The 19095-nt window shown below is 38.4% G+C and overlaps 1 protein-coding gene across 2 annotated transcripts; it reads left to right on the top strand.

The window, feature by feature from the left end:
- The first annotated feature begins 6810 nt into the window (after positions 1-6810).
- Positions 6811-18397, top strand: USP1 (ubiquitin specific peptidase 1). Of its 2 annotated transcripts, XM_033865607.2 has the most exons (10): positions 6811-6951; positions 7562-7670; positions 9056-9294; positions 10568-10688; positions 11240-11344; positions 11893-12053; positions 13290-13969; positions 14627-14797; positions 15713-15914; positions 16903-18397. In XM_033865607.2, exons 3-10 carry the CDS (start codon positions 9125-9127, stop codon positions 17636-17638), a joined length of 2346 nt encoding a protein of 781 aa, XP_033721498.1. In that variant the 5' UTR covers positions 6811-6951; positions 7562-7670; positions 9056-9124; the 3' UTR covers positions 17639-18397. The 2 variants fall into 2 exon arrangements, with proteins under 2 accessions (XP_033721498.1, XP_033721499.1); XM_033865608.2 differs by lacking the exon at positions 7562-7670 and having other exon boundaries at positions 6812-6951.
- Positions 18398-19095: the final 698 nt, after the last annotated feature.

Raw genomic sequence — 19095 nt, 5'->3', positions numbered from 1 at the left:
AGCAATCTTGAGAACGAAAAAAGGAGCTGGAGGAATCAGGCTCCCTGACTTCAGACTATACTACAAAGCTACAGTAATCAAGACAGTATGGTACTGGCACAGAAAGAGAAAGATCAATGGAACAGGATAGAAAGCCCAGAGATAAACCCACGCACATATGGACACCTTATCTTTGATAAAGGTGGCAGGAATGTACAGTGGAGAAAGGACAGCCTCTTCAATAAGTGGTGCTGGGAAAACTGGACAGCTACATGTAAAAGTATGAGATTAGATCACTCCCTAACACCATACACAAAAATAAGCTCAAAATGGATTAAAGACCTAAACGTAAGGCCAGAAACTATCAAAGTCTTAGAGGAAAACATAGGCAGAACACTCTATGACATAAATCACAGCAAGATCCTTTCTGACCCACCTCCTAGAGTAATGGAAATAAAAACAAAAACAAACAAATGGGACCTAATGAAACTTCAAAGCTTTTGCACAGCAAAGGAAACCATAAACAAGACCAATAGACAGCCCTCAGAATGGGAGAAAATATTTGCAAATGAAGCAACCGACAAAGGATTAATCTCCAAAATTTACAAGCAGCTCATGCAGCTCAGTAACAAAAAAACAAACAACCGAATCCAAAAATGGGCAGAAGACCTAAATAGACATTTCTCCAAAGAAGATATACAGACTGCCAAGAAACACGTGAAAGAATGCTCAACATCATTAATCATTAGAGAAATGCAAATCAAAACTACAATGAGATATCATCTCACACCAGTCAGAATGGCCATCATCAAAAAATCTAGAAACAATAAATGCTGGAGAGGGTGTGGAGAAAAGGGAACACTCTTGCACTGCTGGTGGGAATGTGAATTGGTTCAGCCACTATGGAGAACAGTATGGAGGTTCCTTAAAAAACTACAAATAGAACTACCATATGACCCAGCAATCCCACTACTGGGCATATACCCTGAGAAAACCAAAATTCAAAAAGAGTCATGTACCAAAATGTTCATTGCAGCTCTATTTACAATAGCCCGGAGATAGAAACAACCTAAGTGCCCATCATCGGATGAATGGATAAAGAAGATGTGGCACATATATACAATGGAATATTACTCAGCCATAAAAAGAAACGAAATTGAGCTATTTGTAATGAGGTGGATAGACCTAGAGTCTGTCATACAGAGTGAAGTAAGTCAGAAAGAAAAAGACAAATACCGTATGCTAACACACATATATGGAATTTAAGAAAAAAAAAATGTCATGAAGAACCTAAGGGTAAGGCAGGAATAAAGACGCAGACCTCCTAGAGAACGGACTTGAGGTTATGGGGAGGGGGAAGGGTGAGCTGTGACAGGGCGAGAGAGAGTCATGGACATATACACACCAACAAATGTAAGGTAGATAGCTAGTGGGAAGCAGCCGCATGGCACAGGGATAACGGCTCGGTGCTTTGTGACCGCCTGGAGGGGTGGGATAGGGAGGGTGGGAGGGAGGGAGACGCAAGATGGAAGAGGTATGGGAACATATGTATATGTATAACTGATTCACTTTGTTATAAAGCAGAAACTAACACACCATTGTAAACAAATTATACCCCAATAAAGATGTTAAAAAAAATTAAATTACTTTTAAAATTCTTAATTGGCTTTTGGGGCTGTAGATGAAATACACACACACACACACACACACACACACACACACACACACACATCTATGTATAAAGACTTTTTAAAGGTAATGTTCAACAATGAACTGCTTTAGATAAAAGATTTAAAATGACACTAGGAAATATATATTTGTATATAAAAACCACCTATAGTTAAGGGGACATTTAGACCAAATCTAACATAAAACTCTGTGTCAATATTAGGTCGTCTGTCTGATACACCCATGAGAAGTAGGATTTACACTTTAAGATAATATTCACAGAAGAGTGGAGTAGACTGTAACATTAATGACCCCAAAGATTCAGGCTCCCCACCCATATCCATGCCCTTGTGAAGACCTGCCCTACACTGACTTTGGGCTTGGTCTTGGGATTTGCTTTGGTCAAAGGGAGTGTAATGCAGTAATACAGGCAGAGGCTTGTTAACAGGCTTGCACACTGGGTCCTGCCCTCTTGGAACGCCGCTGTAGACGCCTAACGGGGAAGCCCCATGCAGCCTCTTTGAGGAGAAGCGACCACAGGGAGTGGGCGGCCCACGGGGCCCGCTGGGCCCAGCCCCCAGTCGACTGATCAGCTGAGTGCAGCCACCAAGAAAACCCAGCAGGAGAGCCAGTGTCCAAGCCATAAAATGGTGAGAAATAAGTTGTTATTTTAGGCCACCAAGTTTTGGGGTGGTGCCATACCAAGGGCTGTTTAAAATCTAACTCCAAATTAGCTGGTTTGAAAGAAGGGGAAACTACATCACAGTTATCATACATTCTCCACGTTAGAACCACCTGTATTCTTGTCTGATTGAAAAATACATGGACTCTTTTCAAAGCCGGAAATGAAATGGTAAAATAATGTATGGTGAATGGTTTAGGACATAATAATGTTTTTTTAAAAAATCAAAGCTTATAAACCTTTAATAATATTGTGGTAAAACAATATATTATACGGTATATTCAAGTTAGTTAGAAAATATTTTTAAAGAGGGACCTGGAATTTTCCAGGAGGTAAGGATGATTTTGGAAATGTTGAGAGGACCTGGAAGTCAGTTTAAAAAGAGTCCACATAGGTTAAAAATGTGACAGGTTTGCTTCAAAAAGGAAATAAAAATTATGCTTAATTTAATAAAAGACTGTAAAAAGCCATGTGTCCATAATTATACTCAAAAGAAAAAAATTAGAACTTATTTTCCCTTCAAATACTTAGTACTTTATTCAAGTAAATCTTATTCAGAGAAGGAAAAATGTTGTTGTTGAAGTTTACATGTAGGGCTTTTTACAGGCTGGGTTAAACATACAAAAGATAAGAGAATCTTAGTGGCATGAGAAAGACAAGACTCTCTTCCCGTGAAATATAAATAGGCTCATGAATCTTCCTGCCACCTCCTCAGCACCCACCCACTTACCGGACATTCATCTACTAAATTACTACCAAACATTAAGGAAGTGGGGCAAGGCATTCCTTTCATAGGTATGGGAGGACCTCCCACCTGACCCTGGGGCTTTAGGTTGTGGAAGAGGATTTAAAATTCTGAAGCCAAGTGGATTTTACCTTTTAAATAGACTTTAACTTGAGGGAGTATTTTAAATTTAAATTTAACTACTGGATGGAGGTTTACCAGCTGTTTTGAGGTTGATTGCTTTTTGCGATTACTAAAGATGCTGGATAAAGGCCAAGGATTCACATACTGAGGCTTCCTTTACCTTGTACCCGGAAGGTGAGGGCTGCAAGAATTGTCAACCCAAACCCACATAATGCACTCCTGTTGAGCCTGTTTGCTCTGACCTTTCCCAGGGGATGAAATCAGAAAACAGTTCATTTACCACGCTTTTTAAAAAAATTTAAGTTTTTTGCTCTTTTCAAAGTTGTACATGATTTGAAGAGTTAACTAGTTTCAACAAGACTTCCCGTTCCCTCAAGGCAGCCACTTTCAATTTTTAGCTCATTCTTTGGTATTTACCTCCACCTGTCTAGATAACATGTTCATATTTCTACTTCTTGATATTTCGGTTAGCCATCATCTATTGAGTTCCCAATCGGAAGGTAAGGATTTAGCACACTCCTCTGCACTTCCACCGCACATGTACACTCTTAGTCCTTTTATCCTGATACAGTTATAACATATTTTGCTCAACCTGCCCAATCAGCAGGATGTCATTGATGTAATAGATTAATGTGAAGTTCTGAAGGATGTCCAGAAGGTCCAGATCTCTCCAGACTATTTTATGACAGAGGGCAGGAATGTTAACATAGCCTTGGGCTAAACTGTAAATGTACACTTCTGTCTGTTTCATGGGAATGCCAACTGTTTCTGATCTTATGATTGGAACAGAATGCATTCACTAAATCAATGATGTGTACCAAATACCTGGGGCTGTATTAGTCTACCCTAGCAAATATGCCACATCTGAGCATAGCAGCTGCCACCAGGGCTACCAATTGGTTGAGGTGGCAAGAAGGGTGCTTGTTAAGCAAGGATTGCTTAGGGGAGAACTTGAGACCATAAGGTAGCAGCTAGCAACTGCTAGCAGATATTATTTTGAAAACATGTGGTGTCCTTGAGTTTGCTACAGTTCAGAAAATTCAAGTTCTCTGTGATGCAGGAACATGTCTGAAACAACATACACAATGGCCACCTGGCTCCATTTTGGTTGCTTGAATACTAGTTACTTCATTTTGCTTTTTAAATGATCTTAAATATGTCATCAGGAGCTTTACAAGTTTCTATTAAAATGAGCATTTGGGATGGATATTGATTCTAAAATGGGTAGATTAAGGAGCAGTTTTCTGGGTTTAGAATTCCTGGCTTGGCAAGGGTAGAGGTCATCAACGCCCTGCAGATTTTTTTAGGATAAATATCATTCTAGGTGATTGCTTAAAGTCTTGTGTATCTAAATACCATTTGGTGACTCAAATTATATCTCCTGATCTCAATTCTCTACTGACCTCCAAACTTTAAATCTATTGGCTCAGTATCTCTATTTGCATGTGAAATATGCATCTCAAGCTTCACGTCTAAGAACAATGGCCCCTCCCACCAAGCCCATCATTACCTCAATGTAATGAGGACAAACCACTATCCAACTGCTTTGGTTAAAAAAAAAAAAAAAAATCCTTGTCTTTTTTTGTCTCTTTTTTCCCTATCAGCAGATCCTGTTGGCCTTACTTCAAAATACATCCTGAATCCTACCCGTTCTCAACATTTCCACTGCTACCACCTTATTCCAGGCCACCCTAATTTATTCCCTGGGCTGCTGGAATAGCCTCCTAGGAGATCTTACAGCTTGCACTTTTGAAGGTCAACAGTCTACCACCACAAGCAGCCGCTTTACAAATTACGCCACTCCCCAGCTCAAAACCATCAAATGACTCCCATCTCCTTACCCTGTTTAATCAGAGCCCCAACCATGTTACTAATCTCATTTCCCACAATCATCACACCTATACTCACTGTGGTCTAAGCACCCTGGCTCCTTGCTTCCTCCCAGAACACCAAACACGTGAACCTTGAGGACTTCGGTAGCTTTTGCTCTTCTCCCTGTCTGGACCGTTCTTCCTGATTCCTCCAAGGCTGGCTGCACTTTCATTCAGCTCTCTACTCAAATGTCAAGACTACGTACCTAAAAGAGCATACTCCTTATTTCCTCTCCCTGTCACTCATGTCAAGCCGCTATGGAGCAGGGAATGCCTGGCACACACTAGGCACCTCAAAACACGCTTGGTTAAATGAATTTGGACTGAACTTATCGTGCTTCACTGCCACCTATGCTTTGTGAGGTCACCTCACCGAGGTAGGTATACAACAGACGGAAGCAGAAACCAGGTGAGGCCTGCCTCGCCGTTTTTGAGCCCGTTAGCAAGGGCTCATACAGGAACCCCTTGCAGCTCCCCCAGCCAGAGCTGGGCCAAGAATGCTCTTTCATTTCCTTGTCCGGTCGGGAAGGGGAAGGGGTAAACGCGAGAAAATGAGGCGTGGAGGGGCTGAGGAGGGAGCCTCAGCTCCGCAGCATTCGGTTGAGAGTTGACTGTTATCTATGGCGGTGCTTCTTTTTACTGGATGGCCTGGGGGCTGAGGCTGCGATTCGGTACAGAAAGCTCAAGCGCAGAGGAGCAAGCAAAGCGGTCTGCCATTTTCCGAAACTAACTCCCGGGTAACCCCGCCCGAGTGTGTACGCATGAAACGGGGGCGGGACTTATTGTGAAGGCCTCGCTCCGGAAACCGCACCCTCGCTGGCGTCCTACCTTCGAGGATTCACAAAACGCAGAGCGAGACTTAACAGTCGGCAGCGAAAGCGCGCACTCGAGCGCCAATGAGAGCGGAAAGAGGGGAAACGCGCCTGAGGAACACTCTGTATGTCCAACAATGATTGGCTGGAGCCGTCCTCTCTTCTTTTTGGTATTGGCTGGACTGCCTTTCAGGTGGGTTTTTTTGTCTAGGTACTTCTGATTGGCTCCTCCTGGGCTGCGGGGGGCAGGATTGGGGATTGTTCATCACGGATTGGTGGATTTGAGCACCTGGCGGTAACTTCCCGAGCAAGAAGCCCGTCCCATCTCTCTGTCCCGTCTCCCGACCCATACGCTACCTCCTCAACTCTCGCGCACGAATGGTTAAAAAAAAAAAGGATGCGAGGCTCGAGCCCGCCAGCCAGGCCTCTAGCTTCTAGCGCGCGCCCTCAGCGAGGACCCGCGTGAGCTGCCCGTGACGCTGCCTGCGCTGTTTGAAATTGCAGAATCCGTTACCAGCTTGGGGCAACTACCGTTCCGGCTGGTTCCGGAGCCCGTGCGTGCCAGGAGGGCTAGTGGCGGTCGTGAGGTGGCTCTAGCCTTTCGCGTCTCTGCAGCCTGGAGACTAGAACCGGCACTTTCGTAGGACGCCACCTCCAATCGCAGCGCTGGCGCGGGCGGAGGCTAAAACACAAGGGTCCTGAGACTGAGGAAAACGCGCCAAGTTCCCGTCGGCGGTGGAGTGAGAAAGACCCCAGCGGTTCGGGTGCCGGGCGAGCGGAGCCGCTTCTGGCGCTCCTTGCCGTCCCGGGGCGGGGACGGGGGCGGGCGCGGTTGGGCGCCGCTTCGGGGATGTAGTCGGTGCCGGCGCCAGGCAGGACCGAGCGGCAGCCCGGGTTCCCGCTCTTGAGAGCGAATGGTCACTCCCCTGCGGGGAGGGCGATCCGGCCAGCTTTTCCGTGGGTCGTGGGCCCCCGCAGGCTCGGGGCAGGGGCTCACCTGTCGTACCCGCCCTCAGCCCGGTTAGACTCGTCGGCGTCACCGCCGCGGACCTCGCTCTGGGCCATGACCAGGTAAGGAGGGCCCGTGGAGGAGGGGCCGGTGTCTGGGCGCCGCGGCAAGTTCGGCAGGAGTCCGAGGGGGCCGCGGGGAGGACCCCGGCTCCCTCGGTGCTGCGCCCCCGCCCAGCTGCCAGCCAAGACGTCCGCGCAGCGGGCGGCGCCCCCTCCCGCCGCCGCTGGGGACTCAAGGCAGGTGCGGGCTGGGAGTAAATAGGCCAACTCCGAGATCTGTGGTTCTGCTTAAAGACGCCGCCCGCCCGGCCGGTGCCGCGTTTGACGGGCACGGGCATCATCACCGTCCCGTCATCTTCTCACTTTCTTTTTCGTTCCTAGAGTTTGCGGGATAAGGAGAAGAAATGTTTGCGCTCACGTTGTTCTGTGTCGGTGATTGCTAAATTTTACCGAGCAGTTTAACTTACTTTTTCTACAAGTATTTAGAACGGCACGTGTCTTAAACCTTTGTCGAGGATATTATTCTTGTTTTACATTTTTCGTGAAGTTGGGATTGAGTCGTCCCATCTTACAGAGGAAAAAACTTGAAACTAATGAGACTTAGTGTTCACACTGTCATTTGTCAAGAACATTTAATGTTCTATTGTTTTTTCTGCGAAACTTGATTTAGAGTTACGGGAGAAACATTTTTGATGTAACAACCCCCAATGATAAGGACAGCCAGGAGCAAGAAATGGTATAGCAGAAGATACGGCACCTGGTAAAATGTTATATTCTAGGTAATGTTAATGTTTAATCATTGCTTTGAGGAGCCCGGAGGGGTGGTTTATTGATTAGGATTGATAATGTTATTTCAGCTGCTTGGTCATTGTTTTTTTTTATATATTTATTTAAGTCCGGTTACTCTGTTAGAGAATCCAGTTTCCATCATTTATTAGAATTGGCTCCCAAGGAAAAACCTTTTACAAAAATCGCTAATGCCTAGAGATCGCTGACACTTCAGTGCAGGCTGGTTTATCATTCGTGATAGCATTTCATCAGTAGCATTAGTGGTCAGGAGAGTAAATTGAGTTGGAGGGGGGATGGGGAAATTGGTCGGCTTTCTAGTTATTCCTGAGTTGTCTCAAAAAGGTGGTTTCACTGCCGTGTCTGTCAGTGTTGTGAATTCCCAGTTCAGAGGCAGCCAGGTTTTCGCTTATGCTTAAGGATGAAATTTAGTTCGTCCTGTTAGTCTCTACCTATATTCTATTTTAAAGTCATTGCTGAGTTTTTGGACTCTTAGGTGATTTTCTGGTAATACTCGAGTCAGATAGTAATATCTTCCTAATGAAAAATAGGACTAAAGTGTAAAATAACTACCACAGATAGAGCCATTTTTTTTTTTAGTCCAAAAGTTTTATTTTAAAACAGGGAAGAAAGTTTGCACAAGGCAAACTTTTCTTCTTTCCTACTTAAAGCAGTATCTTAAAAAATTATATAGTTAAAAGAAGTTTGGAAAGTCAGTATATTTTGGTTTCTAGTGCATAAGAATTTGATATACACAAAGTGCAGCAATTTTTTACACCATTATCCCAACTTTGCGTATAGCTTATTACTTTTCACACAAGTTTTTAGGTGTAAACTTAACACTAGATCTAGGCCTTTCCTTGTATGCAGATTATACTTTAAATAGACTTTATTTTGTATAACTAGAAAAGACATTGGAAGGAGAACTCAGTCACTTCTAGCACTCCTTGGATTTCCCATTCATCCCTCTGTTTCCCACCTTGTACTTCAGAATTAGAGATGATAGTTGCTCAGTGTTTCCTGAATGAACTAATAATAAAGTTTTTACCCCTTGATACTACTTTACCATTACTACTACTACTACCAGTAAAATGGGGTCTACTACTAAAATGGGGTATTTTGTGATGTGACCCTTAATCTAATAGCAGGCTAGTAAAAGTTCAGTGTCTTTTTTTTTGTTGTTTGAGAAAGTTAAGGACAAATGGCAACTCCTTCATATAAGCAATAAAACATTGACTGCCTGTTATTGGCAGGCATTAGATTTTCAAATACAAAGTTCTAATTAATACCATTCCTTGGTAAATTTGTTTTCAGAAATGATAATTTTATTGCCTACAGCCGATAACTGAAAACTAATAATCTTTTCTCTGATTAACAGATATGATTGGTGATTACAAGGTCCCTGTATAAATTAATTCTTGTCAACTCCTTGGGATTTGAAGAGAAAATGCCCGGTGTCATACCTAGTGAAAGTAATGGGCTTTCAAGAGGTAGTCCATCAAAAAAAAACAGACTTTCCTTGAAGTTTTTTCAGAAAAAGGAAACCAAGAGAGCCTTGGATTTCACAGACTCTCAAGAAAATGAAGAAAAAACTTCTGAATATAGAGGATCTGAAATGTATGTTATTTTCAGTATATTTCTGTACTTTTTAAGATTCCGCATCAGTGAAAAAGCAGTGAACTTGGATTGATATCTGCAGTCATTCTGACCTCATAGTCCATAGCGGGAGATAAAAAAGCACACATTAGGGAGACAAGTCTAGCAGTGTGTAATAGTAGAAACAGGATAAAACTGGTGGTTCCCCACAGGGATCACATCACAGTTCACATTATAACTCATTTAAATTGTGCTCAGCCGATTAGGCTAACTTCGAGAAATACTAATTGACTAAAATTATTTTTCAATTTAAATTTGATTTTAGTGCAACACACTTCATGTAAGGGTAAAGAAATTCATGGGGGACAGTTACCTGACATAAACTTTGTCTTTGTAGTCATACCTAGTATATGAATTCTCAAACCTGTTGGTGTACAATTGCAAATTATTATTTAAAATAAACTTAAAAATAAGAAATGCTTTTGATACAAATAAATCCTTCAGTGACTGAAAAGAAATCAGAACAAAATGGAATGCTTTACTCCACCAATAGTTGCTTTAGTTGGAGTCTATACTTGCTCCGTATTCAGCACATAGGCACTCTGCTATATGACTAATGTAGATTTGCTCCCCTGTATAATTTCCTAATATTTACTAATAATCAGTTTAGGAGATTGTGTGAGAACCTTTTGCTTACCAGCATTCCTGCCTATAAATACCTTGAGGTATTAGAGTTATAGCTAGCAGCTGTAAAATAAATAAAAATGCTGTGAGGACTGTTTGTTAAACTGAGGTAAAAGAGTTATAAACTTGAACAATTCATGTTTAAGTGAGGAGCAGCTGTATAAGTATCTTCATAGACTCTGTTTCCTCTTAATCTTTTGTGAACAGAATCTGACTTAGATAGTGCAGCCTCTCCCAAATATTGTCATATTCAGATTATTCCCAGGTTTCTATTCAGAGTTAAACTACTTGATTAAAATGTCCTGTTGGCTTAACAAATCATAGTACCAATTCTGCAACTTTCTGCTCTGTAAAATGGGATTAACAGTCCTTTAATGGAATTGTTTTGAAGCTTGTTGAGTGTAATATTTTTAAAGTGCTTGTAAAACTTTTATTCTGGGTGTATAGCAGTTTTTGCACCTGTACAGATTAATTGTCTTAAAATGCCATCTGAATAAAATCCATATACTTTTCGGATCATACAACTTTTGGGAAAAGACTAAATCTAGGGAAGTAATATTTCCACTTGAATTCTACTTCCTTATCCCTTTCTCTTTTTTGTACTTAATAGTGATCAAGTTGTTCCTGCAGCACAGTCCTCACCTGTCAACTGTGAGAAGAGAGAAAACTTGTTACCGTTTGTGGGACTGAATAATCTCGGCAATACTTGTTATCTTAATAGTATACTTCAGGTAAGTTGACAATTTTTCTATATAATAAAACTTCAGTAGGCAAAGAATGATGTAACACTTAATATTTTCTGAGAATTCAGGTTATTGGAGGATTTCAATTGTCCATAATACTGTCTTTGTCTTTGTAAATAAACCAGAATGGAGTAAAATAATCATGATTCTAAATTGCACATTACAAATTTCCGTTGAGATAAGAGAAAATGATATATTAAATAAAATTGGGATAGCAAAATTGAGTAGATGTTGATTAAATTGAAGATACCAAACTTTAAGTTTTTCTGTCCGATTCCTGATTCTACGGTGATATGTATTGTAACCCTTGGAACTATATCTGTTTTGTGTTGTATCTGATCAGGCTCAGTGCTTTGTTGCACTGAGGGAAGATAGCAGGCTACTGTAATGAAATAGAGAACAATTTTTGACACACATCTTAATCTCAGAATTTTAAGTAATGCACATATGAATATACTCTACAAAAAGCATGATAGTGTTTTAATGATTTTAGGTATATTGTTTGTTCAGTAAATACTTAAGACAATCTCACTTTATAGGTATTATATTTTTGTCCTGGTTTTAAATCTGGAGTGAAGCACTTATTTAATATTATTTCAAGGAAGAAAGAAGCCCTAAAAGATGAAGCCAGTCCAAAAGATAAGGTAAAAAATAAAATTAATGGAAATTCACTTGCTTAGAAATGAAAAAGTAATAAATACAGAGAGGATTTGGGAGGAGAATGACAAAGATTATTTCTCTTAACAAATTACATCTGAGAATTAAATTTTTCATTGGCAATTATTTTTCATTCTTGTGGGGTAAGTAGCTAACTTGATTACCCCCTTTTATAGTGTTTTCTCCAGTCCTCTAATTTACTGTTTACCAGTAAACATTGTCACACACACCACTGTCACAACATATCGTACCCTTTTACCCCGTTATTTATCTGCTGTTTTCAAGTTGACTCACTTTTACTATTTAAATAAATTTAAAGAAACCTTTGACTTATGTAATTAGAAAACCATTATAACCCACATAATAGAAAGTAACCAAAAATATGCTTAAAATTTTTTTAAGTTTATTTTGTATACCTCCAGAAAATTAGTGTTAGAAATTAGATTTAGAAAAGCTAGTGTTGTCTAGTGAGAAAAAGAAGGGGGAAGGTACTTAATTTGTTCAAAAATTAAAACGTTCATGTGTTTCTTGACAGGGAAGTTGCAAAGAAGATTCTTCAGCAAGTTATGAACTAATATGCAGCTTACAGTCCTTGATCATTTCAGTCGAACAGCTTCAGGCTAGTTTTCTCTTAAATCCAGAGAAATATACTGATGAACTTGCTACTCAGCCAAGGCGACTACTTAACACACTCAGGTATAGTCTATTATATAATTTTAGGATTCCAGTTTAGCTCATTCTCTCCTTGGAGGAGAGTGACATGTGAACAAATGGGGGGAATAAAGGCCAAGGAAAATAGACACTACAGATCTACAGTGCTTAATATCCCAGAGGCTCCAAAGACTGGAAATTTCTTCTCACAGTTGGTACTAAATTCATTAAATCTGAATTTGTGTGAGGCTGTTGATAGTCTTTATTCATATTTATCTGCAATGTGAATATTCATACTCTTTTCTGTAGAAGTAGTAATGTGTGTAATTATGGGATACTGCCCCTAATATGTTGGTGATACATATTTTACCTATGTGCCAGATTCTTTTTTAATCTGAAAATTCCTGAATTACCAAACACATTTGGTCCTAAGGATTTCAGATAGGAATTATAGGTCTATATTCAAAATACGTTATATAAAAGAACTGTAAATTCCAAGTATTCTATTTTTGTTGTATGTACTTAGAAGAGACATATTAGTTAACTGGATTAGATTTCTTTGTAGTATTATCTTAAAAAATGAAACTTTATCCTATATACAGAATAGCCTTATCCAAAATACTACAGGGTTTAAGTCTTTAAAAAATTATTTAATCGTTTAGGTTAGGAATAGACCTAGATGTAACACATTGCCATACATTTGTTAAGAGGCAGTGTAGCGTGGTGTCTAGGAGCAGGTTTGAATCCTGACTTCTGCATCTCTGTGACCTTGAGCAAGTTATCTGTAAATAGTGGTGATATGGTACTTACCTCATAAGGTTATTGTGAGAATTATACAAATAATATAAGAAGTATTTTGAGGGAATTCCCTGGTAGTCCAGTGGTTAAGACTCTGTGCTTTCACTGTTGAGGGCTGGGCTTCGATCCCTGGTCGGAGAAGTAAGATCCCACATGCCATGTGGCAAGGCCAAAAAAAAATTATATATATATGGCATTTTGCATAAAGCATGGTACACAGTAAATACTGTATACGTATTAGCTATTAACAATAATATTTATAAGATCAGAGTATTTATGATAATGAAAATCAGGTTAAGTTTGTTTTTAGTTACACGTTTAGGTAAGGAGTTTCAAATTAGTAGCTGAATTAAATGTTTTTGGACTTTCAAATAATTTATGATATCCCCATAAATGAATTCATTTCTGTATGGAGAGGTGGTTTTTGTTTTGGTATTATATCTTCAAAACTGGAATAGATGAAATGGAAATTTTTATTTATAGGGAACTCAACCCTATGTATGAAGGATATCTACAGCATGATGCACAGGAAGTATTACAGTGTATTTTGGGAAACATTCAAGAAACATGCCAACTCCTAAAAAAAGAAGTAAAAAATGTGGCAGAGTTATCTACTAAGGTAGAAGAAAAACATCAGAAAGAGGAAATGAGTGGTAATAACAGCATGGAGATGGACAGTATGAGGCATTGTGAAGACTATAAAGAAAAATTGCCAAAAGTAAATGGGAAAAGAAAAAGTGACACTGAATTTGGTAACATGAAGAAAAAAGTTAAAGTCTCTAAGGAACACCAGTCTTTGGAAGAAAACCAGAGACAAACCAGATCAAAAAGAAAAGCTACAGTTGATTCATTAGATATTCCTGCTAAAATAATCCCCAAGTACATTTCTGAAAATGAGAGTGCAAGACCCTCACAAAAGAAATCAAGAGTTAAAATAAACTGGTTAAAGTCTGCAGCTAAGCAACCCAGCATTATTTCTAAATTCTGTAGTCTGGGTAAAATAACAACAAACCAAGAATCCAAAGGACAATGTAAAGAAAATGAATATAATCTTGAAGAGGACTTGGGGAAGTATGAGAATGATAATACAGCTAATGGTTGTGGACTTGAATCTCCAGGGAATAATGTTATGCCTGCTAATGAAGTTAAGCCCATAAACAAAGGTCAGTATAATTTATTCTTGGACATTGATAGGTAGGATTAACAGCTGCAGAATTGAATTTTCTCTTCTTAGATCCATATACAGTATACTATCTGGCTAAAGTTTTAAGAGAAATTTAACACAATGTGAACTGGCGTTTCAAGTACTACACTTACATGTATTTTTTGTGTGTATAAATCTCACTAATTTTAAGGTAATAGTAATTTATGTTTATAAACTAGGAGAGTTCATCTTAATGGCAAGAGAATATTTTACCCCTTTATATATACAGTATTTGACATAAACTCATGAAAAATTGCATTTGCTAAATAGTTATACCATACTGGATTTCTGCTTAGGTTCACACAGATCTCAGGGAAAATTTGTAGAACTTACATGACTAAATTTCATCCTTTGGGGTATCTTTAGGAAGGGAGTTAAGAAGACACACATGTGTTGAAACTGTCTTTTTTTTAGAGATAACAGTAATTAATATTCAAAATTATCTTTACAGGGAGTTTATATTTCATGAATAAGTCACCTCTTAATGCCAATAAACAAGTTTGAGATATGAAAATCAGCCTTTTAGCCATGATATACTTTAAATGGAATAATGGTTATTTGGGCTGTACTGAAAAATTCGTCTGTATAGATTTGTGTTTTCCTCTTTTTGTTTTAGGTGCAGAGCAAATTGGTTTTGAGCTAGTGGAGAAATTATTTCAAGGTCAGCTGGTATTAAGGACTCGTTGCTTAGAATGTGAAAGTTTAACAGAAAGAAGAGAAGATTTTCAAGACATCAGTGTACCAGTGCAAGAAGATGAGCTTTCCAAAGTAGAGGAGAGTTCTGAAAGTAAGCAAAATTGGAGGCTTGCATGGACTATGGAATAATTAGAGTTTTCCTCAACAAAACAGAGTCTAATAAGTAGCTTGTATAGTTATTAAGAAAAAACTTTTATGTCTTTGGTATAATAAAATCTTTCTGCCTGTATAGCTACACTTGTCAATAGTTATTAGCATTTGGAAAATTCTGGCATCGTTATTTTTTTACTTTTAATTTTTTTTGCGGTACGTGGGCCTCTCACTGTTGTGGCCACTCCCTTTGCGGAGCACAGGCTCCGGACACGCAGGCTCAGCGGCCATGGCTCACGGGCCCAGCCGCTCCGCGGCATGTGGGATCCTCCTGGACTGGAGCACGAACCCATGTCCCCAGCATCGGCAGGCGGACTCTGAACCACTGCGCCACCAGGGAAGCCCTGGCATCTTTATTTTGATGTGTAGAGTATGTTATAATGGGAAAATGAAATGCTTTACCAAGTTAATTTTTGGGTACCTGAATCTCAGAGCTACTGAGGATATTTTTGTTAACACCATATTTGAGCCAGTGTTTTTTCTTGTATGAACCACAAAAAGTGTAATAATGCCATGGGAAGTGATCATGAGACTGGTTTACTTGTTCAGATAATGTAAATTGACTATTAAATATAAAGTCTTTCTCACATGGAGTCAGAGGGTAGGGCTTATATTGATTTTGCTGTCCGTGACCTCAATATTTTTTGGCTGACCAGATATAAATATTTAGAGGTATGTGCACTGTCGATGAACTTACAAGTTTGTGAAACTAAAAAAAAGAAATCTCTTTAGTTATTATTTGGGGAGGATTAGTCAATTAAAATTGTATGCTAATTCTGAACATAAAAATTTGTGGCTTAAGTTTTTAATTTCTGAGAGATTTTTCACTTGTGAGTGACAGGATTCTCTTGTGTAGTTTCTCCAGAACCAAAAACAGAAATGAAGACCCTGAGATGGGCAATTTCACAGTTTGCTTCAGTGGAGAGGATTGTAGGAGAAGATAAATATTTCTGTGAAAATTGCCATCATTATACTGAAGCTGAACGAAGTCTTTTGTTTGACAAAATGCCTGAAGTTATAACTATTCATTTGAAGTGCTTTGCTGCTAGTGGCTTGGAGTGAGTATTCTAAAGTTTTGTTCAAAATGCTACGATAGTAAGGAAACAGTACAATAGTGTAATAGAAACTACTGAAATGAAGTAATTTACAAATATTGCCTTAGAAAAGTTTATTGTTTTCTTAAGTTTCCCTGTAAAAACGCATCAAGTTTAAATCCTTCTGGTATGAATGCATATGATTTGTTCACACATTTTTCATTTTCATTCCTTATTTGATTATTTTAATTAATTGATTAAAGCAGGGAACAAATTTCATACATACATCAACATTTTTTTGAGGTGAGCAAAAAAGCAAAATTATTTTAGTTTTAAGGTAAGTAAGCCAGGAAATAAAACTAGTCTGAACAATTTGAGAGATTCTTCTGTAGTTGAAAATTTAAATATCTGAAAGCAATAATAAATATTAAAATGCCAGTTACATTTTAGATAGTCTGACTTTTTCTGACATGTATACATGTCATTGTAGATTTTATTCCTTTCTATATTAATCAGTTGTTTGAAATTACCACGAGAGCTTACCAGTAGCTCTCCACACATTTTCTTATGCCAGAAGATGACAGGGTCCTTTCTTTCAATGGCTTTTTCCTTTGCTACAGTACAATTTTATTTTTTGTCCCCAAATCTTGGTTGTAGAGACAGACTTCACATTAAAATGACTTACTAAGTATAAAGGAAAAGGATTTTGAAGATCAGTGTTTTTTTTTAATGCCATTTATTTTCTTATTGCACAAAATTAGGAAAATAAAGAAAATTAAGGGGGGAAGTGCCATATATCCTTCACAGAAGCACCTGAATATTAGTACTTATTTCAGTATTCTTTGTGTAAGTATTATACAAAATTGGGGTCTTGTTTTTTACTTTGTGTTTTATTCATATGAGCAGTAAATATTAAGGGTTCATTCAGACTTACTTGGTTTCACATTGGGGGTAAAACTGAATATATATGAAGTGGAATCCCAGAAAACCTTTTTTTTCCCCCCTTCCAAAGGTTTGATTGTTATGGTGGTGGACTTTCCAAGATCAACACTCCTTTACTGACACCTCTTAAACTGTCACTAGAAGAATGGAGCACAAAGCCAACCAACGACAGCTATGGATTATTTGCAGTTGTGATGCATAGTGGCATTACAATTAGTAGTGGGCATTATACTGCTTCTGTTAAAGTCACTGACCTTAACAGTTTAGAACTAGATAAGGAAAATTTTGTGATCGACCAAATGTGTGATATAGGTAAGCCAGAACCATTGAATGAGGAGGAAGCAAGGGGTGTGGTCGAAAACTATGACGATGAAGAAGTGTCGATTAGAGTCAGTGGAAATACCCAGCCAAGTAAAGTTTTGAACAAAAAAAATGTAGAAGCTATTGGACTTCTTGGAGGACAAAAGAGTAAAGCAGATTATGAGTTATACAACAAAGCATCTAATCCTGATAAAGTTGCCAGTACAGCATTTGCTGAAAATAGAAATTCTGAGACTAACAATACTAATGGGACCCATGAATCTGATAGAAACAAGGAATCCAATGACCAAACAGGCATTAACATGAGTGGTTTTGAAAACAAAATTTCATATGTAGTGCAAAGCTTAAAGGAGTATGAGGGGAAGTGGTTGCTTTTTGATGATTCTGAAGTGAAAGTTACTGAAGAGAAGGACTTTTTAAATTCTCTTTCCCCTTCTACATCTCCTACATCTACTCCTTACTTGCTATTTTATAAGAAATTATAGAGTGAGTGTATTTTCCTTGTGTATATATTAAACAGACCTGGACAAACATTGGTAAATTGATTACATCAAAAAGTTTTTAGCTTATCTTTTGAAGCTACTGGATATTATTGGTTTCTCTGGGTTTTTATATAAATAGTAAAAATTTGAGTTATTGAAATCCATGTTAATTTTTAGAATTCATTTTCCTTAGTGGAGACTAGTGATTGATGCATTAGCTTCTGGGAACAAACTTGTATAGGTTCTTAACTGAATTATTCAAAATGGAAGCATTTAAACACTTTGAATTTACACCTATCTTTTGTGTTTGCTTTTTCAAATAAAGTGCTTGTATTTGTATCTCCATATTTTGGAGTACTTATCTACATGATGTTTATAGGTTCTGTGGTTTTTCAGCTAAGAAGCAGAATCTCATTTCAGTACATTTAGTTTTGTAAGTCATAAAGCCAGATCTTGGATGGGCTGTATTAGAGGCACGTGTATGTATTCACAATAGTGCACATTTTGTGCCTTCAATCACTTTGAAAAGCGTCTCAGAAAACCTGAAGAGTCAGTCCTCTTCTGTCTTCACAAGAATTTTATATGTATTTATGAAAATGATTCTGTACCCTAGTAAATCTTTTTCAGTGTGGACTAATTTGTATCTCTTCATAGTCATACTCTGCACGATCTGTATATAATGCATCGAACTTAGAGGTGTGACCTTAAATTTAACTTTTTTAAAAAAACCAGGAGGTCAATAAAATTTAAACTGCTTAACAACTGTGTATACAAATGCTTGAGGATTTTTTTACTTGCATATTTTTTACCATAAATATAGCTGGATTCTCTTTTAAAAAAGTGTGTGTATATACACATACTATACACACATATATATACATAGAAGAGAATAAACATGCATAATTACCTTTAATAATACTTTCTGACATTTGGAGGTGAAGAAATTGTATTTCAAATAGGAGAAATTGTGCTTAGTCCATCTAAATTGTCATACCTAGATACCCTTTAGACATATAACTATGGAATCCAAAACTGGAGAACTTAAGGTGAGGCTTTGGGCACACAAAAAACTTGGTCATATTTTCACTTTAAATATATTAAATTGGTAAATGATCGATTATGACTTGTTAAAGGACATTCTTGATATTAAGAATATGAAATATAATTCCAAAGAATAGGTAACTCTTGGAATAACACTGTTATACACTACTTCAACAAATAAGAAAGAGTACCTGTCAACTAATAAACTACACAGTTAATGTCTTACACATTCTTTCACAAGATGGTGTGATGTAAAAAGTCACAGTCCTTGCCACTTTCTATGTTCAGGATCACTAATGGAACTTTTAAAAAGGAACAGCCCTGAACACTAACCATAAGCAGCTGAGGGAGTAGGAGTCACTAACAGAACTTTTAAAATGAAACAGCCTTGAACACTACTCATAAGCTTCTGATGGAGA

This window comes from Tursiops truncatus, chromosome 1 (genome assembly GCF_011762595.2).
Source record: "Tursiops truncatus isolate mTurTru1 chromosome 1, mTurTru1.mat.Y, whole genome shotgun sequence".
Taxonomy (NCBI): Eukaryota; Metazoa; Chordata; class Mammalia; order Artiodactyla; family Delphinidae; genus Tursiops; species Tursiops truncatus.
The sequence above is the reverse complement of the archived record's forward strand: the minus strand, read 5'-3'. Positions and strand labels throughout refer to the sequence as shown.

Excerpts from the sequence above, each read along its gene's own strand:
- USP1 (XM_033865607.2), top strand. The coding sequence starts at position 9,125 with ATGCCCGGTGTCATACCTAGTGAAAGTAATGGGCTTTCAAGAGGTAGT. Across the intron at positions 13,970-14,626 it reads AGTTAAGCCCATAAACAAAG|GTGCAGAGCAAATTGGTTTT; the intron begins GTCAGTATAATT and ends TTTTTGTTTTAG. Across the intron at positions 14,798-15,712 it reads AGTAGAGGAGAGTTCTGAAA|TTTCTCCAGAACCAAAAACA; the intron begins GTAAGCAAAATT and ends TCTCTTGTGTAG.